Here is a 22,900-nt window from a genome sequence, read left to right as displayed (position 1 = left end):
TTATCCTTTATTTGGTTAAGGCAGGGTGTGAACAAGAAACTAATATCTACCATATTCACCTAAAAACCTGTGGTATTTATTTAAGCCTTTTTATTTTAAGTATTGTGTGTACTTCAAGTCTTTCTGTTTGCTTTTTAAAAGCGAAGCTTTTCTATAATTAGGGTCGGTCCGTCCGTCCGAGATAGTTAGCTTTTATTCATTAATTTAGGCATGTTATAATTGTCCTATCGATTTCAAACTTTGCATGGTAATTCCTGTAGTAGTTAGGTACTATTTAGAAAGCGTAGCAACTCTATAATCGTTACCAGAATGTCCGTACGTCCATTTTAAACATGTTGATTTTTTTACTTTTTAATAAAATTTTTTTTATGTGATAAAAGCATCCGATTGATCTGATTTTTTGATTACTCATTCCTATTACAATAAGGTACAATATTATTAGCAAAGCATCTCTATAATCAAGTATTAAAAATGTAAGTATCATAGTATGTTCTTAAACAGAATTCTGTATTTAAGAAGTTTTGCAACAAATTTTCGTATAATTTTGTCAAAACTTATATTTTCATATTTTGTATATTCAGTTCTGACACTCAACAAAAGTGTTAATGTTCGTCTGTCATATCGTTTCAGAGCTTCGCTTTTATGAATGTTTAAAAATATAAGTGGGAATTTATTATACAATACATATACATTAATATTAAATCTTCCAACCAATTAAAAAAAATCGTATTCAAAATGCCTATAAAAAGCAAACTTTGAAACTATGAACGCAACAAGACGGACGTGCGGACATACTTATAGAGTAAATTAAATGCAATACTAAATGCCCACTTTTGCACAGTAACTATCTAAGTTTGGTAATTTAGGATAAAATAAGTATAAAAATTCATTGTTTTTTTCCTAGAGCATTCTTCTTATCAACTTCGTACTGTCTTTCTAGGCGTGCTAAAGCTTCCTGTTGTAGAGTTAAGATTATCAATTTTCAAAGTGTAATAAAATGATTCTAAAATATATGTTAAAATTTGATTTTGAGAGCAAAATAATCAGACAATTTAAGATTGTCAATTTTATATTAATCGAGGGATAGGATATTTGACGGAAAATTACATATACGTCCAAAGGAGGGGGGAGTTATATGGGAGTTTACACCCCTCAAACTTGACAAATCCCCCATTAAAACCCATATAAAAAAAAGTTCTCTTACTCGTTGTCTTAACACCCCCTGGGTATTGTTATTAATTCTTTATTGGTATTTACACTTTTATTAACCCAATAAATTTTAATCTACAATATCGGTAATTTAATCTTATCTAATTTACAGAAATCTATTGTCCATTCAATTATACATTAAAATCACTGTACAATAGAAAATCACTAATTCATAAATCACCAGTCATTCTGCAAAACTTTCAAAATTTCTCATAAGCCTAATGACAACTTAAACATCTGTCTCTTATAGCAGTTGAAAAATTTATTTTTCAAATATTAATCTAAACTCTCCTGCATTGGGGCATGAGTATCCTCCGCCATCATAACTTCCTCCTGGGCCATCCTCCAATCAAAGGGGGTCGTGGGGGTCGGGTCACTGCTTCCCTTCGGACAATTCACCCTAAAAAAAATTCATTAATAAAACACCTATAATATTCGACTATGAAAATTGTATTGGTAGGTTCCAAACTAGCAGTGTCCAAACTTTTCAATAATTTATAATATTGTTTATCATCATTGGGAGGGGGGGGGGGGGGTGTATATCAATTTATCGTCCATTGAATTATCTCTTTAATACTATTTATTTAACCCGGCATAATCAAAAAAGATTTAATATGAAAAATAAGGGTTTATCTTATCCATTTTGAATGGTCCACTGACGAATTAAGTGATTTTGACGAATACTTATGTATGATCAAATGCCTTTTTATCTAGATCACATAAATTTTGCATTTATTCTGCCAATAGAAAAATTAAATTATACATCAAACAAGAATAATCATGTCCAATCCATGAGTTGTACAAAAATGCTAGGCAGTTGCTTAAAGAACAGTGGTTCTTATATGGGGTGGTAAAGTGTATTTTCTGTCCCTCAAAATCTCGCACACTAGTAAACTGATTGAGTTTCACATTTTAGGAATGCTCCATACACACCCTAGGATAGTTTCAGACTTATTTTTCCTACCCTACGATACTTGGGCGTAGCAACTAGTAACTTATTTCACAATTAAAAAAAATTCTAGCTTCTTTATTCATTGACTATTTTCTTTAGATGAACGGCCTGCCGAATGTGTTATTTAGCAGCCGCGCTTCTATAAATTGAAATTAGGTTCCTGTATTCTAATAATGTGTGTGTGGTTGTTTGTGTGTGTGTGTGTGTGTGTGTGTGTGTGTGTGTGTGTGTGTGTGTGTGTGTGTGTGTGTGTGTGTGTGTGTGTGTGTGTGTGTGTGTGTGTGTGTGTGTGAGTAAATGTGTGCAAAAGTGCACAAAAATTTGGAACACTTATACAGATTAGATCATTTCAACCAATGAATATTTCTTTTGGGGGGTTTCACCAAAGCAAATAATTCTATCATTAGGACTTAACTTTTTTTCTGTTAAAACATTTAAAACCGTTGTTAATGTATCTATTTGAATTGGATGTTACAAAGTCTAACAAATTACACATAATAGCTTAAAACTAGGAAGCATATCTTATCTCTTTATTACAGGACTTCTACAGGACAATTAATTTAAAACAAAGTAGCTGTTATATGATGAATATTTGTTATCGAAGTTAGTCCGTCAATAACGCTTAGGGGAAAAGTAATTTTCTCGGCTGCTATCTAAGAAGATTCCCTGTACCAATATGAATCCAGTATATAATTTACCTAATCCGTCGGTCTGTTGATCATGCTTCAAAAGGCACAAATATTTACAAGGTTCAAGATGTTTTTTTTTCTATGATTTTTCTATCTTGGTTTTTTTAACATCTGAATATCTTCTCCATAACACACTTTGTCTGTTTGTCCATCCATGAAATTTTTGCTCTACTTCTCGTAGATGTTGTCATCCTCATTTTTACTTTTTCAAGGAATAGGTTTTTATCGCATCGTATTATAAACATGTTTCCGCGAGTATAAAAATGTACAATTGTAAGATTAAAACCAGTTTTGTAAGCTCCGAAACCGAAACCTGGTTTTAATGTTATGATTGTACAATGTATATATTTACATCCGTAGAAAGCTGGATATAATACGATGCTATACAATATTTTTCAGTATGGCTTAGAACCGGTTCTAATCCAGCGGATATTAATCGATTTTGTAGCCATACTGGAATACAAATTATTGTATATATGAATGAAACACCTGGCTACCCTCACTGGTTCAGTTATACATAAAATTTGCACTACAAAAGTGAAAATACATTTGAAAATTGGAAAATTGGTTCCGCAATTTTTGAATGATGCATCTCCATGCAATTTTTCAAAGTGTTATAATCCAATAAATTCATTTGACTTCTTATCATATATGCGAATGCAAATTTTTCATTTAAAATAATGATATTTTATAAAATGAATCTAAAAGATGTTATATCCGAAAAAAAACCTCATAGCAAGGGTAAAATAACGAAGCTCTACAAAGTACCTCAAAAAAGCAGCCGTGTGACGTCATAAATCCATCTTTTTTTTAGGGGTTTCCTTTCCCAATTCTACTCTCATACCTCTTTTTTATGACGTCACACAACTGATCTTTTGTTCAAAATAACTGAGAAAATGTCTTGATTATTTAAGAAATCAGATGAAATATTTAAATTTAGAATATTGCAAATCTCAATCTTGTACCAATCTAAAACAAGGCCTTAATATCCTTTGGGATACCCTGTATTAAAGTAACAGGATGACTGAAAAAAAATCTTTTAATTGAAATTATAGAGTCTCATTATTTCCCGCCACCGCTTCCCAGAAGCCTCTAGGGGCGTATCCACTAGTGATTAATTATAAAACCATCATATTTTAACAAAAAAATTTAAATTAACAGTACTTATGTCTAAAATGCATCTAATATTTCATAATGCTAATCTGTTAAAGAAAAAATGTACAACAAGGCTGTTTGTTTCCAAGGCGACGAAGCCTTCTCTTCTTTTTTTCTTTGTTGTATTCGTTTAATTGCTGAATTTCTTTCTTATACTATTATCTTTTAACATCGAAGCTTTTCTACATTTTTAAAAGCTAAACTTTTCTAATATTATGGCGAATCTACCAGTTAGGCATGATTTAGAAAGCGTAGTAAATCTATAATCACATCCAGAAAGTCTTAATATATGGTAATCCTAATATATAAAGTGGTAAGGTTTTTTGTCTGTAGTTTAATATTCCGATAACTACTGAACTGCTTAAGTTCTTAATTTCTTTGGAGTTTCCTGGATGTTTTAAATCTTTATATCTAAGTTTGGTTTTATGCTATTTTTCTTACTCCTTCAAATTCAGAGCCACTATATGCTAAGAGCGCAGCCGCTAGTATGATACAAGATAAAACTTGATAGATTGATTAATATATTTACATGGAATTTTTATTAAGATCTTTGAAAAATATTGAACAGTAAAAGTTTGCCTTTATTGGCTTGCTTTTAAATGGATGTTGTCAACCTTGTTGTAAATAATAACTTTTAAAACAAATAAATTATATTGTAGCTTCGCTCGTGTAATAAGTAATATTAAATGACAATTTAAAAGCGCAAATATTTTATGGCTTCCTGCTTACTTAAAACTTACATAAATGCTTTTTTTTATCTAAATATAAATTTATGCATAGTAATTTTCTTGTAGTACATATTAAAGCATTATTACATTATTTGATATAGTTTCTTTTGGAAATTCATATTTACTTAAAATGGTAAACTTATATTTCCTGTGTTAAAATAATATTAAAGTAAAAGTAAATCTTTGAAATTCTCATCGATCAAAATGTGTCAAAATTTGCAGGAAACTGCTTCAAAGCTTCAAATATTGCCTTAAAATTTATTTTACCTAAAACAAGATCAACTAAATAATACATATTGATTGCATATATTTTACCCTGATAGAAACACTAACAAAAAAAATCATATTGACCTCCCTCTAGGATTTTTTAAAAAAATTTTATAGGTTCTTTCCCTCAAAGTGATAGTCTATCATCCCCTTTTATTTTTTAAATAAATTGACAGAGAAGGGGGCAAACCAGTTCTCAATATAATCTTACCTAACTTTTAATAAATAATACAAAATTAAAAATTACCTTCCGTCTTTGCATTAATTTTTTTTTTAAATGAGGGGGGTTGGATTTCTTGCTCAACAATGAACTTCATGATAGCAAAATGATATAACAGCCAGATAATATGAGGAGTGAAGTTTTAAGAGTTATATATTTATGCGATAATAACATTTAGAATAATTGATGGCCTTAAATATTTTGAGGTGTGAGAGATATTTTACAGCTCATACCAATAACGAAATTAATTCGGAAGAAAGTCACGAAACCTATACGTGTTTTTCAGCTGTCGTTGGGGGGCAACACATCGTAAAATTGACGACCTCTCCATTTGCCCCCCAAATATTATTTTAGATTTGTTTTGCTTGTTGGTTATACCTTATTCCTGGATATTTTACTATTCCTCTACAATATATTTTACCTGAAGAAGTGATTAGAGCCCCACAATATTCTGTCACTATTGGCCAGCCTGGTGGTGTCCGTCACCTCCACACCGTTGACACAGGATCTGGCACCAGGCAGAGGTACCAGGTACAGCTGCTGGTCCTGCAGTTCTAGTCTGCAGTGCTCGTCCTATTAAATATAATAAAAGTTAGATAAAAAAGTAAATCTTGGACCATAGATTTTTTTATTTAGATTGAATAAAATAGGAATATGTTGCATAAAAGGACCATAATAGTCATAAATAAAATTTCGGGTACAGTCAATTTCGTGACAACGCCCTTTAGGGGGCGTTTCGTCTTATTTTCACAGTAGCTTTAGATAAGTTATTTTAGATTATGTTAGGTTAGGAGATTGTCCCGCAGGGTTAGGCAATTGTCCCCGTAGGGGCTAGAAATCTATGAAGGAAGAGTATAATTATTGTTTTAAAAATTTACATCCTTTTTTCACATTCAAACCAGGCAGAATTTTACAATCAAGACTTTAAAAGGATTATTTAGAGCTCCTTTTCTAACTATGTACATTTGTATTGTAGTATGGAGTAACATTTTCTTAATTAAGCCTAGGATGTGATTTCAGTATATATCTTGATCACTACTCAGTAAATTAGACCAATAAGAACACAGTGGAGGACCAATCCGGCCATGTTATTAGTTAGAACGTGTAAACATTTTTGTGTATAAAGTATGTGTATGTAAGTCAGCTATAAAAAGTTGATAAGCTAGCTTCTTGTAATCTATATCGTCCGTAAATATGAATCATGTTTAACTTAACTTTAAAAAGTATTTTCGTCTGCTAGAAATTTCTTTTTAAGTTTATCGCAAAATTCTGACTGGCAGTTCATCTAGGGTTATAAATATATTTAAATATATCCAAGTCAAATTTAATTTGTCCTTCCTACACAATATATACAAAGATTTTATCTAGAATTATACATTGTTAAACTTTTGACATTATATTTAAATAGGTTTTTAGTAGTCATCTTTAATGTAGGTTATAATGTTGCCGATTTTTTAAATTATCAGCCGCTAAATTAGATAAAAGCAGCAACTTTTCCTATTAGGCTGATATATTTAATCCAGTATGCAAATTAGAAACCAAGCATTTATTCATTGTCGACTATTACCACCGATATTGTAACTCAACACGAGATATCAAGGTTTAACATGGTAAATATATGATAGACATTAAAGATATATAATTTTTCAACAAATATTCTAAAGTATGTAAAATTTTCTCGCTTATATGTTAAATTCTAACCTAAGAAATAAAATTTGAAAGGTATGAGCCTAGTGGAAGCCTGGAGGCTTAATGTTGGGATGTTGTCAGAATCAGGGAGGGAGGGGACATTGGGCTGTTTATTACCCTAGTCCCCAAAAGTTTTATAATTACGTTTTTGTATTCGTTTGCTTATAAACTTTGGGGACTTTTTTTTTTTATAAAATTTTGATTGGTTTGGTCATTAAGTGTAGTTTCCAAACGTTTCAATCACCAATTGTAACCTATAGAATAGGTTATTTTGTGTATCATCATAGGAGATGTACTTCAATTTATCGGCTATTGTCTTATTCCTTTAGATCCCTGTGTCAGAATACAGTTTACAAGAATAGAAACATTGTCATTCAAAATTTTAAAACAAATTTAGAGTATGTACGCATGTTAAAATTTATTCTATTTTTCACCATGGCTTTGAACCTATTAATAAAGCAACGTATTAAAGACAATTAATAAAATTAAAAATAAAAATCTTAAAATTAATACCTGCTTTGATAGATCCGGCCCTCTCGGGATAATCTTTGGATTTTTCATTTTAATATCCGCGATTAGGTGTCTATAGTACGTTGCGATAAATAACTAATACACTTAAAATGGATCATGGACAAAGTAGCTTCGGACAAAGTAGCTACGGACAAAGTAGCTTCGGAAAAAGTAGCTTCAGGACAAAGTAGCTTCAGGACATTTACTTAAGAAAAGTAGCTTCCTAAGGAAAATAGTCTCCAATATGACCGCAGCGCTCGGCCCCCTGGCCTGCCTAGCTGCGGGCGCTCGGCCCCCTAGCCTATAACCTAACCTTACCTAACCTATGTTAGCCTTAGAACATTTATTTAAGAAAAATATCATCAACTGATAATACATAGGTGGTTTAGAATTTCGTGGATTTTGCAAAAAGTGGTTGATAGATTTTTTACAATTTTTAATTTTGTTTTGACAAGTTCTAATAATGTTTTTAGAATTTTTTGGTTAGGTTAGGTTAGGTTATAGGCTAGGGGGCCGAGCGCCCGCGGCTAGGCAGTCCAGGGGGCCGAGCGCTGCGGCCATGACCTTTATAAAAAGTGGAGGCTACTTTCCTTAGGTGGCTACTTTGTCCTGAAGCTAGTTTGTCCTGAAGCTACTTTGTCCTGAAGCTACTTTGTCTGAAGCTACTTTGTCCAAGATCCCTTAAAATATCTTAACTGCGGTGAAATATAGATACTATATGTACTTTTAATTGTAATTTGATATATTGTTTTAGGAGGGAGGGGGTGGTAAAAATGGACTTGAAAGCCTACCTGGATACCCAGACCAAGCAGTTGAATATCTTGTTGAACAGTTGCATCTGGTCGGCCTACCAAAGTCACGTCCTAAAACAGAAACTTGCTATTATTGTTAGTTTGATATTAGTAAAGCGTTTAATCAAAGACATTTTTAGCTGAATGGATTATCATATTAGTAGTGGCTGTACCCCGAAAATTTAAAGGCATCTGTGTTAAGCGTTATCTTATTGGACAGTTAAAAACTTGTTTGATTTTTTTTTTCATTTTATACCTACCCTTCTAACTTATGAAGCCTCAAACTTTATTTTTTAAAGCATTATACATCTAAAAATGCTTATTTGGTATTTTTTTTGTTCTTTTTGTAACTGTTAATAACAAATGTTTCATTTGTAAAAATAAAAAATTTATATAAGTTTTTTGGTGTTTTTTTCTAAATAAAAATGCCTTATTTAGAATTGGTATCCTGGTGTTGCTGCGCTACTTATATATTATATATTTAAAAGTTCTTGTTTTATGTTGTAGATGTTATGATTATAATAGGTATTACAATAGGAAATAATAACATCTCTATCAATAATCATTGGCTTTTAAAAGAAAAACATTTCCCTTAAGACAAAAAAAACCCAAAAATGAATGAATAGTATATAAATACTGAGATTATTGATCCGAAGCTTAAAAAAATTATCTTGAAACAGTAAATTTATATTGTATAACCTAGACAACTACCTGGCCCAAGTGGTGGGGACCTTTTGCCCTCTGCTAGCAAATTAATTTCTGCTCTCTTGTAGTGACTTGGCTTTGCTTATTTTTGGCGACGCTAATGGCTGATATTGAAAGACCTAATTGAAAGTCGTCACAGGGTCCACACCCCGTTGATAGAGTTATATAAAGATGGTGCCCCATCTATTTTTTTACTTTAATTATGAATATGTAACCACCGTGTTCTATAAATTGTACACTTTACAAATATTAAAATTACATAAATATGAAATAAGTATTGGTACGATTGATTTTCATATGTTGCATGATAAGCAAATACTTTTTACATCATTTACAATTCAATGTTCTTCTCAATTCTCTTACTTTGGACCATTTTTCACCCTCTATGCATATTAAATCTCAAAATTTTTTCTAACATTTTGATATGCCTTTAAGAAGAGAAGCTACTGTAGAATTGGTAGGTCTGTAAACCAAGCACTGTTAATAATATGGCTAATAAATTATATAAAAACTGCCTAAACTTTTTTTTATGTAATTTTCTAAATTCATTTATACTGTGGTAATATCAAACAATTGAATTGTTTACTTTTATGGAGGTTTTAGGTCAAATTCTAGAGGCTAAGGTCAAATGTTTTTTGAAAGTATGAAGTATTGAAAAATAAAAATGTTGCTCTAAACTTTTTTCAATTTAAGCAATCTTATAAGGGGAAAAGTTCTTAATAACTTAGGCAAAGCTATGAAATATCATATTTACTAAAATAAGTGGGTTATGATATGGTCAAACCCAATGAGATAATATATTTTTCTTTAATTCCTTTTCTTTACACATGCAATGTATTTATTACTATACGTATTCATGGATTTTCTTCTCTTGACCATTACAATTATAATCTAAATTAAAATGATAATGGATTTACACACTTTAAAGTAAAGTAACACAATGCCTTTCTACGTGTCTGTCAGAAGCTTAAGATCTCGATAACCATGGAACTGAAATATTTCTCCTTTATATTGAAGCTTCCTATAGGTTCATTGAAAGGTTTATAGCTATTTTGGGAATGGGTAACTCAACCTTCCAAAAAGAAATTGCCCAAAAATGTAATACATATTTTAACATAGCCGATAGTAAAAGAGAAAAAAATTTAGGCAATAAAAGATAAGAGTTGAGATTTTAAAAATACGTATGTGGGTAAAAAATGTAAGGGCACTAACACAAAAAAGGTGTAGGACAAATGTTAAAAGAAGAGCCCAAATTACAAAAACAGTTAACTTGTTACATAGCTTCTTTTCATTTTTAATACATATCTTTTGATTTTTTCAGGAAGAGGTATCTCAACACCTTAAAAGACAGCCTAAACCTTCCTATAATCGTTAGGTGTATTCTCTGAAAAGTAGAGAATATTCTTTCCAGCAGTTAGCGAGATATTAATGCACATTCAGACAGCCATATTAGAATGTTTATATATATTTATCTTTATAGATATCTTTCGATCTTGACCTTGCTTTATTAATATATTCAATGAGTCTGATATTAGTATTAATTGATATAATATGATTCTTTACTTATTAGTTTACAAACGTATGCTAGTTAAATACATGAATAGATTTATATGTTTTAGACACCACAAAAGTAAATCAGCAAAGTATAAAATTTCCTTACTAGTAAACAACGAAACATCTATCAATGATATTTTGTACTGGTATTTAAGAATTTTATAAATTTTGTTTTACACCATAATTTGGTTAATCATAAATTACAAATTAAAAATCCACTATTTACCAACATCCATTTATTAATTCAACTGTTATGTTATATAGAATCCTATTGAATAATATTTTTTCATACACATGATATTATTCTTGTACTAGTAATATTGTATGTATTGTGTCTTTAGGATAGGAATAAGAAATATAAACAACAAAAACAATTGTTAGTATTTCTTAATTTGTCAAATGTTAACCGCTCCTACATGAGACTTATGAACAAAAGTCGTGCAATAAAAAAACTGACTGGAGACTGGGTAAACTTGAATTATAGAATATTATTATATATTACATGGATGCATGTTTGTTTAGCAAGATCTCGAAAATGTCCATAGCCGGTTATAGCTACTTACATGGAGTCGACATGCATAGAGCAATTATATCTTCCCCTAACCCCTTTAAATAAATAATTTTTTCCAAACACAGTTAGGACTTGCAAACAAAGATTATAATATCAAAGTGTATGCAATTGGCAAATATTTTCTCAGATTGACATTCCCTATACTTTGGTGTATATGTAAGGCTATTATGATAGCAAACACCAGACTTGAATACTAATACACCCCAAGTAAGGCTTTTATACTGCAACTTCGTTGGGTGGGGATTCATTGTACCAAATGTCGGCATTTGGTTGGTAAACTAAGGGCCTATAATACTGTATCAGTTAAGTAATCAATGAACATATTTCAGATTAGAATATATGCTGTTTTGTCATCCGATATTAGAATACAGAAGATAATTCTTGCTATCTGTATTTTATGAAGCAGCTTGTAGTCAGGGATAAGGGATAGGAAACCTGGCCATAAATTAGGTCTCGGCCTGGTTTTGAAAGGGATCATGCAACTTTTACCATTTGCCTAATTTAATGACCTTACTGGCGGACGGCTCATATTGGCTACCGCTCTAAACCAATAGTGTTCTGTGATTTGGGCTTGTTTTGTATCAACCAATCACCAATTGGCGGAGCCAATTGGTGATTGGTTGATACAAAACAAGCCCAAATCACAGATGGCGGAAATTTTAGAAGCAGACAATTATAGAAAAAATAATGATTTCGTCTGCTACGAAAAAATAAATATAAATGGTGTTAGATCACATTAGTTTAATTATTAAATCTGCTTAGAGTTAAACATTAAAAAAGGGCCACATAGAAAAAACAAAAATAACGGGATTATTTTTTTGGAAAGAAGGTAGCTACGAATTTTCATTTGGTAGTTTATAAATTAGATGTTGTATTTTGAATTTTAAAAATTTAGTACGGAAATGATACAACACCTTCACCCTAATTTTTGTACAATACAACACAGTACAGATATATCATTACATTATATCCAGTATAGTATCCAAAGAACTTGATAGAATGTTACCCAAGTGCATATTTATTTATTTATTTTGAATTTTAATTAGCAATGAAATTTTCAAATAAAATTTTTACTCATTGATAAAAATGCAAATAATACAAACTAAAATCTGTCTGAGGGAAACCCAACGATAGCTTTCTGACAGTTCAAATTACCAAAGTAAAAGATAAAAAATTTTGGGAGAGAAAAAACTTCATTTTAACAAAAGCCATTAATATATAGGTTTATAAAAAGTTATGTTTTTTACTTTAAACTAGCTACCTGAATTTGATTCTATACTTTATCTACACACACACACACAGCTTTTTCATTAGCATTTTATACGAACCACTGCGCTATCCCAAAACTGGTTTATTAGGCTAGAAATAGGCCTAGGCTTGAAATAGGCCTGAAATAATATTTTCCTACGTTTCCCATCCCTTATCCCTGCTTGTAGTGCCTATAAAAAATGACATCATTCAATAAAAATAAAAGGCATTTTACCATTGGTCAATTACATTGTAAATTGGCCTATCATTGGTCATGTGTAGGCATTATAAGCTGCTTCTTATTCTTTTTAATTCTAGTTAACCAAAACTGTAGTAAATTCTACAAAAAAAACCTCTCTAATATACATAAATTTTGACTGTTTTATGAAAACTCTGTACTCTATGCTACTTTTATTATCCCGTGAAAGATTTGTGCTGAATTGGTTGGTATTTAACTTGGTATTCAAAACATACATCCACAGTCATATTTTCATGGTGTCTCATCATTTCTGAATTGGTTGGTATTTAACTTGGTATTATACTTGGTTTCATAACATACAGCTACAGTCATATTTACATGGTGTCCCATCAGTTCTGAATTGGTTGGTATTTAACTTGGTATTCATAACATACAGCCACAGTCATATTCACATGGTGTCCCATCAGTTCTGAATTGGTTGGTATTTTACTTGGTATTCATAACATACAGCCACAGTCATATTCACATGGTGTCCCATCAGTTCTGAATTGGTTGGTATTTTACTTGGTATTCATAACATACAGCCACAGTCATATTAACATGGTGTCCCATCAGTTCTGAATTGGTTGGTATTTAACTTGGTATTCATAACATACAGCCACAGTCATATTTACATGGTGTCCCATCATTTCTGAATTGGTTGGTATTTAACTTGGTATTCATAACATACAGCCACAGTCATATTTACATGATGTCCCATCAGTTCTGAATTGGTTGGTATTTAACTTGGTATTCATAACATACAGCTTCAGTCATATTTATATGGTGTCCCATCAGTTCTGAATTGGTTGGTATTTAATTTGATATTCATAACATACAGCCACAGTCATTAAGATATATAAGTTTTCTGGAATTTTAATGTTAGGTGGAGATTTGAAATCTGCATTAAATTTTAAGGATTTTTTTTATAAAATTCGTTTTTTGTATAATTCTTTATCTAAAAGCGGGACCCGCGACCGTGGCTCAACACGTAGCGCATCCGCTCGTCGTCGGGAAGGTGTTAGGTTTGAATCTCGGTCCGACACCGCGTCATAATTTTAATGTTAGGTGGAGATTTGAAATCTGCATCAAATTTTAAGGATTTTTTTTTTTTTTATAAAATTCGTTTTTTTGTATAATTCTTTATCTAAAATCGGGACCCGCGACCGTGGCTCAACATGTAGCGCATCCGCTCGTCGTCTGGAAGGTTTGAATCTCGGTCCGACACCGCATCATAACTAAAGACATTAAAAATGGTTCCCACTGCTACTATGTCAGATGCGCGACGTAAATAGTTAGAGTGGGGGGAATGCCTTGGCCCAAAACAGGCGCAACTTGTTACCATGCACAGTTAGGACTTCTCAAACAAAGGTCGTGCATCACAGAGAGTTGGTTGTCTGTAATGTACTGTACCACGGGTATGAGGTGAAGGACCAAGAGTCTGGCCTTGAGTTGACAAGTTGACTGTTCAGTCCAGGTGCAACTCACCCATACGACATTAGCATTATCTAAAAGCGGAAATGCATTTTAAGTTTATTAATTTTGACCATTAGGATAGGTGGATTTTAAACTACCTGTGCTCTAATTGGTTGAATGATGTACGCCATCCAATCAGAGCACAGATTTTTTAAATCCACCAATCACAGATTATAGAATTATAGAAAAAACGAATTTAATAAAAAATCCTCAAAATTTGATGCAGATTTCAAATCCCCCCCTAACTTTAAAATTCCGGAACACTTATATATCTTAACAGTCATATTTACATGGTGTCCCATAATTTCTGAATTGGTTGGTATTTAACTTGGTATTCATAACATACAGCCACAGTCATATTTACATAGTGTCCCATAATTTCTGAATTGGTTGGTAATTAACTTGGTATTCATAACATACAGCCACAGTCATATTTACATGGTGCCCCATAATTTCTGAATTGGTTGGTATTTAACTTGGTATTCATAACATACAGCCACAGTCATATTTACATGGTGTCCCATCATTTCTTAATTGGTTGGTAATTAACTTGGTATTCATAACATAGAGCCACAGTCATATTTACATGGTGTCCCATAATTTCTTAATTGGTTGGTAATTAACTTGGTATTCATAACATACAGCCACAGTCATATTTACATGGTGTCCCATAATTTCTGAATTGGTTGGTAATTAACTTGGTATTCATAACATACAGCCACAGTCATATTTATATGATGTCCCATCAGTTCTGAATTGGTTGGTATTTTACTTGGTATTCATAACATACAGCCACAGTCATATTTACATGGTGTCCAATAATTTCTGAATTGGTTGGTATTTAACTTGTTATTCATAACATACAGCAACAGTCATATTTACATGGTGTCTCATAATTTCTTTTCATATTTGCATAAAACAGAATAGCAAGAATACTACAATGTCCTAACATCTTTTAGAAAAAGTTATATTTATACAATAGGGAAATTGGTGAAATACTATTATGGCAATAATAATAATTTGTTTATCTTATGATTTGATAATCATGTGATATGTTTGGAGGAATTGGTAGTACACCTATTAACATAGAGAGGACACACAATATATTATTTATATTTCTTGTACTTTATTTGGTCTTTTGACCTAAATATTACAGGAATCTTAAAGTCTTATTCATTGACGAATTAAAACATAAATAACTTTAAGAATTTAGAATATCTTATACAAAAATTTACTTTGTAAAAGTAAATGAAATTGGACGGGTTGCCGAGCCCTAACTTTGCTTGACTAACTACATCTGTAATTTAACTCTGCATTGTATAAGAACTTACTTTTTTTAGGCCAAAAAACTTTAGTAAGGAAACACTTCCACATAGAAGCCTGGGTTTTTCTTTATTTTGTCAAAGTCAATCATTCACAGAGAGGAATTGGGCATTTGGCTGTTGAATTTTGATGGATTTGTTTCCAAAACTTTCAACAAATAATTTTAATCTGCAATATGGGTAATTGTTTTTATCATCATTGGGATTGTAAATAAATTTTTTGTCCAATGACTTAGTTCCCTGATGATTTTCTTGAATTTTCACTATTGCCTAATTTGCCTGTTTTCATATATTTCCCTCAGATCAATTCTCTTTGCGATTCTGTATTTTAGCTAATTAGTTACTTCGCGCTGTACGCCAAGAAAGTCGCTCAAAAAATCAGCAGACGATGTTATAAAAATGAGGGATTATCCATCTCTTTTTAGGTGTTTTCTCTCCCACTTCTCCTCTCATCTGCCTCATTCTTATGATGTCACATACTGAGTTTTAGAGCGACTTTCTTCATGTACCTTTGCCTCTAGGGTAAGTCTGGAAAATAGCTTAAAACCATTTATAAAGCTTCCCAAGAAAGTATAACCAAGTCGGACCAGGAATTTTCTAGATCTTTAGAATAGGGGAAACAACTTTTACTGTAAATATAAACATTCTTGCAAACAAAAAAAAAAACATAACTGTGTTTCTGTAAATTTTCTACAGCAATTCTTTAAGAATATAGCAAAAATCAAAGGTGTTTAAAAAGTATTTAAGCTTTCAGATACTGTAAACAAAATTCATCTTTCTTAACATTAATAAGATATAAATAGACATAAAATAAACTTCTTATACAATATTGCTATGTTTTTTCACTATTTTAATAATTTTGCTTTTTGGAAACATAGTTGAAAGAATGATAAAAGATTTTATAAGTAAGTCAGTTAGTCCAAAAAATGGTATGCTTTGCCTTTATAAGAACACTGCACTGAAGGAACACCTATAACTTTTTAAAGATGAGAAAACTGTGCCTAGGGCTAGCAAAGTATACACTAACAAAATAGTCCGGTAGAAAGAATACACAATGAAAAGAAATATGGTGAAAATGACATTTTTTTGGTTCACTGTTTTCAGATTTACTTTACTTTATATTTAACTAGCGGCTATGCCCCCTAGAAACCTCCAGGGGTACTTGAGGATGGGGAGTTAGATTTGATAACCCAATTTTTTAATTTAGATTTTAAGAAATATTTTTTTTGTGGGGGGGGGGTGGGGGTTTATCTTTTTTCTATCCCTCATCCGTAGAACCAAAAATGAATGGGCTATGATACTCTTTATTTTATTGTACATGCAAAAAGCCAAGAGTCCTTTTTGTGCATCGTGTAGAATATTTTTAAACATTTCTTTTTATTTATTGGCCAGATTTAAACTGGATGACATTTTTTTGCTAGAAAATAGATCAAGTTGATGTGATTTAAAGGAAGCCTCAAGAAATACAACACTTTAGCTGCTCATAAATTGGCACAAGTAGACCCAATACCCAAAATTTGAAGCCTTCAGCTTCAATAACCAAAAAGTTCTAGGTATCAGAAAATTACATTTTATGTACATGAATATTTTGAAAGTTTTCCATTGCAAATACGAGAAATTTTAATATTAAATTACGTTGCCTAGACACTAAAATATAAGCTTATCTTCGTCAGAAATATTTAACTATGAAAAGTGGTTTTTAAATTTAAAAATGTTATCAGTTACAGGCAACATAAGTTTCTAGATAAGATAAGCTTATAACTTTGTTTCTAGGCGACGCAATTAAATTATTTAATTTTTAACATGAGCAATAAAAATATTAAAAAATTTTAATGTAACTAAAAATGTTATTTGAAATGCTTAGCATTTTTTTGTTATTGCAGCGGAAGGCTTCTAATTTGGGGTATTGGATATATTTGTGGCAGTCTTTCAGCAGGTAAATCGGTGTATTTCTTGCAGGCTCCCTTTAATTGTTGATATGCAATGCATGACCTAAACTTTTATCATTCACTAAATAGGTTTAAGCTAGATTTCTAAAGGACATTCCGAAATATCTTGATTAATTGTGATTATATGTCCTATTAGTGGTCCAAAGACAATGCACATCTCCACAACAAAATACCAACCAATAAGCTTTATGTAAGTTCTCTAAATTCTTTGAGCCATAGACGGGGAAGACGTGTTAGAAACTTTGTGTACTAGTGTAATTTACAATCCAATGTCCCCTTCATACCATGTTGGAACAGTACATATATTAGTATGCATAAACTTAGCTAATAATGTATGGAATTTTTGCCAAAATGTACTTTGCCAAAGTATTTCAGTATCTATATTGTACAAACTTTAGCCAAGAAAATATATAGAAATAAATGTCCCTAATAACTTTTTTGTTTTGTTTCAAGTAGGGTACTAAGACTCCCCACCCCCTCCACTAAGAATTCTGACCACATATAATATTCTACTAAAAAGTTGGAGGAAAAATAAAATTTTGTAAACTCATCTCTCTAACTAATAATATCTATGGCAAGGTTGTCTAAGGACATAGTGTATCATACAATACTACATAAGAAGGATATTTTGTAGTAGCACCTCTCTAACTAATTGTATATAATAGCTATAAGAAGGTTGTCTTAGGACATAGTGTAACATACAATACTACATAAGAAGGATATTTTGTAGTAGCACCTCTCTAACTAATTGTATATAATAGCTATAAGAAGGTTGTCTTAGGACATAGTGTAACATACAATACTACACGAAGATGGATATTTTGTAATCATCTCTCTAACTAATGGTATATTGTGGTAAGACGGCAGCATACGGACGGGCATTTTACAGAGTTGCTACGCAGTGGCTTATCAAGTCAAGCCTTCTGCACTAATCCTATTATCACCATTCACCTCATGACCGCGGATGACCCCACCGGCAGCGGTCAGATTGGACTGGCTAAATGGGGGAGGGACACGGCCACTTAGCAACCCCGCGCCCCTCAGGCAACTATCCTACCGGGAGGTGGTTACCTTCCCCTTTACTGCAGCTTACCCCACAGATGCCTACCGCCGCGGGCTACGCCCTTGTCTCCCCACACCCCCTTCAAACCTAACTTATTGTTATCATCTATTTTTGTATATATAGTAATCACCCATTGTAAATGTATTCAGTTTTAAATATAATTTTGTATGAGTAAATCCTGCTAGTTTGTTATTGGTAGAATTCTTCAAGGCTAGAGGCTCGTTGGATTCGAACTCGCAACCGGTAAGCTGAAACGCTTCGGCTTACCACAACTTGGTGTCAGCGTGTTTCAATCGAGCCCTGCAAAAACTAGCCAATTCTACCTCTGATTGGACCCTTTTGCAAGTAAGGGGACAGTCAGCCGCCAATTAAGAAGCCAACTGACCCGCGAGACGGCCTTTTTAGGTCGATTTTCCATCATTTTGAACGCATTATGTAGGCCTCTGGCCTACGGCAAGCAGATTTAGCCTGCTAAAAGCACCAGTTTACGGCGTTTTTCTGTACCGTGCGGGAGTAGCGCTAGGTGCGCAGCCACGGTAATCGGATAATTTAGCTCAGACGGCTACAGAACTGAGTCTAATTTGGCAAGTGTAGCTGGGACAAGCCCCAGGACACCCAGGCCAAACCTACGAGACGGACAGCTGCGTAGCTGGTCTCCCTGAGAAGGCAATGTGTGGCTGCGAAGCTTCAGCACACAAGTAAGGCCTACCACTGCGACGGATAGCAGAATTTAAGCCCAAGGTGCGGCAGGACGGGACATTCCCTGCCGTTACCTCCCAGGATTCGAACCCACGGCGCTGCAGGACGGGCCATTCCCTGCCGCCACCCTTCAGGATTCGAACCCGCGGCGCTGCAGGACGGGACATTCCCTGCCGCCGCCACCCATCGACGCTTGCAGGACGGACATTCCCTGTTGCCATTGCTTCCAGAATCACACTTAGAGCTCCTAGTGATAACTACACATAATTGTTTATAAATGTCAACCAAGTGATAAAATATAAAATTGTTGACCCAGTGATAATTGATAAGCTCTAGTGATTCGAAGCTACAGTGTAAGCCACCACCAAAGGTTTACACACACTATGGTAGGCGATAGCACCATAGCTGCGGTTCGGCCACCGCCGAAATTGCGCCCGACCCCAGCCGAGCGGGAGGCCCCCTTGTCTCAAGGGCAGGACCTCCACTTCCCCTGCCATATCAGGGTGAGGTTCCCTACTCCTGACCCTGCCCAGCACGTACAGGTTGACGCCATGGTAGATTCTGGCAACCGTGTACCAGGGTCCGCTGTTATTTCTGAGCACCTCATGCACGCAATGGGCGTGCAGAGGATGTTGGTTCCAGACAACACCCAGATCCTGACTGCTAATGAGGAAGGGCAGCCTCTTCAGGTAGTTGGAAAGTTATATGAATTATATATGGCAGTCTCACACACTCTTATACTCCATCTGTACCACGTGACCGTGGTACGTAACCTCTCACACCCCCTGAACTTAGGGGGGTACTTTCTCAAGGAGTTCGGAACTAGGCTCTGTTTTGACATGCAACCCCCCTGCTTGTGGGTGCGTGGGGAGTTTATCCCACTCTGTGGCGTCCCCATAGACCGGGAGACAGCCGAGAGAGAGTTGAGTTACGAGGGGCCTCTGCCAGGCCCACTGCCGGAGCAGCCGCGCGTAGTCGAGAAAGGCACGCATTGGGTGGATGCTGCGCTGAACGCCCACAAGGGGACCAACCTGCTAGCCATGGGAGTGCCCCCAGTGCCCAAGGTGCCTCTGGAGAGCCTGCCAACGACGTTCCCCGAGATTTCCAGCCCTCCAGAGCCTATCTTCTCCGCCGATACCTTTATCAACGGCCAGCCGTGTCCACCTGGCCCTCTCTACCTGGGCCCCCCAGCAATCCAACCTGCCAAGTCCGAGACCAGGCCTGTCAAGTCGCGGTCTGATGCACTCGGAGCCGCGCCCAGCACCCAGGATTCAGCCTCTCCCGGCGCCGTGCCCGTCAAGTCGTGGCCGAACGCCCCCGGAGCCAAGGCTGGCCCTGACAACCCGGCCTCTCCTAGCGCCGAGCCCGTCAAGTCGTGGCCGGACGCCCTCGGAGCCACGCATGGCTCCGATGCCTCAGCCTCTCCCGGCGCCGAGCCCGTCAAGTCGTGGCTGAACGCCCCCGGAGCCAAGGCTGGCCCTGACAACCCGGCCTCTCCTAGCGCCGAGCCCGTCAAGTCGTGGCCGGACGCCCTCGGAGCCACGTATGGCTCTGATGCCTCAGCCTCTCCCGGCGCCGAGCCCGTCAAATCGCGGCCGGTTGCCTCCAGAGCCAAAGCTGACCCTGTGCCAGCCACTTACAGGCTAAGTGCTGTCACTCCAACAAATGGCCAACCACCCCAACTCCGTACGGCCAAGCGGGTGGTCTTGCCTGGACGCGGCGTCATGGCTGTCCCTGTTGAGCTAGTGGGACACTGCACCAAGGATGCCTTCCAGCTGTCTGCCCCAAAACAAAGGTTTGGGGAGTATCTTGTCATACCAGAAGGCCTGTATGCGCACAGGCCTGGCTCCGCCAACGTGTTCCGAGTACTGGTGGTAAATGAGGGGGAGATGCCTTTCCTGCTGAACGCCGGCCTCCCCGTGGCTGGGGAGCTGGTGAAGCCCGACATTCTGGAGGTCTCCGACGAGCCTCCCCCTCGCATCCATTCCTTCCAAGAGCCTGTTGAGCCCCCAGATATGCAGCAGCTGTGGGCAGATCTTGAGATGGAGGAGAACGAATTTCTGCGCAAGGACCCCCTGCTCAAGAAGGAGGTCTGGACCCTGCTGTCCGAGTACAGGGACGTCTTCTCCAACTCCACCCCAGGCTGCACTGACGTAGTAGAGCTACAGCTGCGCCTCAAGCCAGGGACCCAGCCGATCCGCCAGAAATTTCGTGATTTGAACCCACGGCAGGAGGCCGAGCTGGAAAAGCAGCTGGACACATGGTTGAAGGAAGGAGTCATAGAGCCTTCGGAATCAGCTTGGAGCAGCCCCCTGGTGCCCATCAAGAAGAAGGACAGGAGCACCCGCTGGGCAGTCGACTACAGGGCCCTCAACAAGTGCTTTGAGCTGGACAGCTACCCCTTGCCCAAGATCCAGCAGCTGGTAGAACGAGCTGGGGGACACCGCGTCTACAGTGCCTTAGACGCGGTGGCTGCGTACTACACCATCCGAGAGTCCAAGGATAGCCGGCCGTGCACCGCCTTCACCACCCCCAGGGGCTTGTACCAATGGAAAAGGATGTCCTTTGGCCTAGCCACCGCACCTTCTGTCTACTCCAGGTTCATTGCAGGGGTCCTGAACCCATTGGGCACGGCCAACCTCCAGTCATATCTTGATGACGTCCTGTCCTTTCACAACGACACCTGGGCCCACCTGGCCAGGCTCCGGGAAGTCTTGGAAGCCCACCGCAGGGGAGGAATCCGCCTCAAACCCTCCAAGACCAAGCTGTTCCGAGCCAAGGTAGACTATTTGGGCCACACCCTCAGCCGTGAGGGGATAGCCATGCAAGAGGATTATATTGACCGCATCCTTGACTGGCTGGCCCCCATCACCCCCAAGGACCTGTTGGCGCTTCTGGGGTTCTTTGGCTACTACCGTTTGTTCATCCCGGAGTATGCCGACCTCACCTACGAGATGAATCGGCAGAAAACGGCCAGGACACTGACCTGGACAGCCGAGATGGAAGCCCAGCTGGTACAGCTCAAGGACAAGTTTCGCCAAGCCCCCATCCGAGCGCCACCCAGGTTTGACCTACCAGCCGTGTTCCAGCTCACCACGGACTACAGCAGCCGGGCCATCTCTGCCATCCTCAGCCAATGCCAGGACGGCAAGGAGAGGCTCATTGCCGCTGTGGGGCGCAAGACGACCGACCCCGAGACCCGCTATCCGTCCTGGAAGGGAGAGATGGCCGCCATCATGTATGGGATTCGGAAATTCCACGGCATCTTGTCCTACCGCAGCTTCCAGATCAACACTGATTCCTCAGCCTTGCTACAGATGAAGTCACTGAACGCATCCACAGGAATGGTGGCCCAACTAAGGCTGAGCTACGGGGCAAGGACCGGGACGAGCAGCAGTACGCCAGCCGCTTCGCAGCCCTTGGACTCGACTAGCATGGCTGCCTCACCACCACCGACCAGACCCTGACAGGGGGGAGGACAAGATACCTGCTGCCTTCGGCCCTCCGGCAGGATGCGTTCTTCCTGGCCCATGGAGCCCCCATGGCTGGGCACTATGGGATGGACGCCACTATCGCCCGCGTCGCCATGCATTTCTGGTGGCCCAACCTGTCCCGTGACGTCCGCCTGATGGTCCAGACTTGTCCTGAGTGCGTACAGAAGGTCACCAAGAAGAGGCTGAAGTTAGGAATACACGTGCCCTCCTGGCAGGGGTATCCACAGCAAGTCCTGTTCATTGATCTGGTGGGGCCCCTACCAGAGACGCCAGCCGGGAACCGTTACATCCTCACCTGTCAGGATGGGTTCAGCCGGTTTGTCAGCCTCTATGCCATCCCCAACAAGCGCACCCTCACGGTGGCCGAGACC

General features: G+C 36.9%; 1 protein-coding gene across 1 annotated transcript in view; it reads right to left on the bottom strand.

The window, feature by feature from the left end:
- Khc-73 (Kinesin heavy chain 73) overlaps positions 1–22,900 on the bottom strand; it is a 164,533-nt gene that overhangs the window by 49,532 nt on the left and 92,101 nt on the right. The window contains exons 17-21 of the mRNA XM_080169918.1: positions 8,211–8,282; positions 5,642–5,793; positions 1,497–1,609; positions 1,164–1,222; positions 904–955 (exon numbers count right to left, since the gene is read on the bottom strand). Coding sequence (XP_080026044.1) covers positions 904–955; positions 1,164–1,222; positions 1,497–1,609; positions 5,642–5,793; positions 8,211–8,282 — 448 coding nt within the window. The remainder of the gene's footprint in view (positions 1–903; positions 956–1,163; positions 1,223–1,496; positions 1,610–5,641; positions 5,794–8,210; positions 8,283–22,900) is intronic.

This window comes from Acartia tonsa, chromosome 1, assembly GCF_053477335.1.
Source record: "Acartia tonsa isolate MP-2025a chromosome 1, ASM5347733v1, whole genome shotgun sequence".
NCBI lineage: Eukaryota > Metazoa > Arthropoda > Copepoda > Calanoida > Acartiidae > Acartia > Acartia tonsa.
Note: the sequence above shows the minus strand (reverse complement) of the source record. Positions and strands in the feature narration are given on the sequence as shown.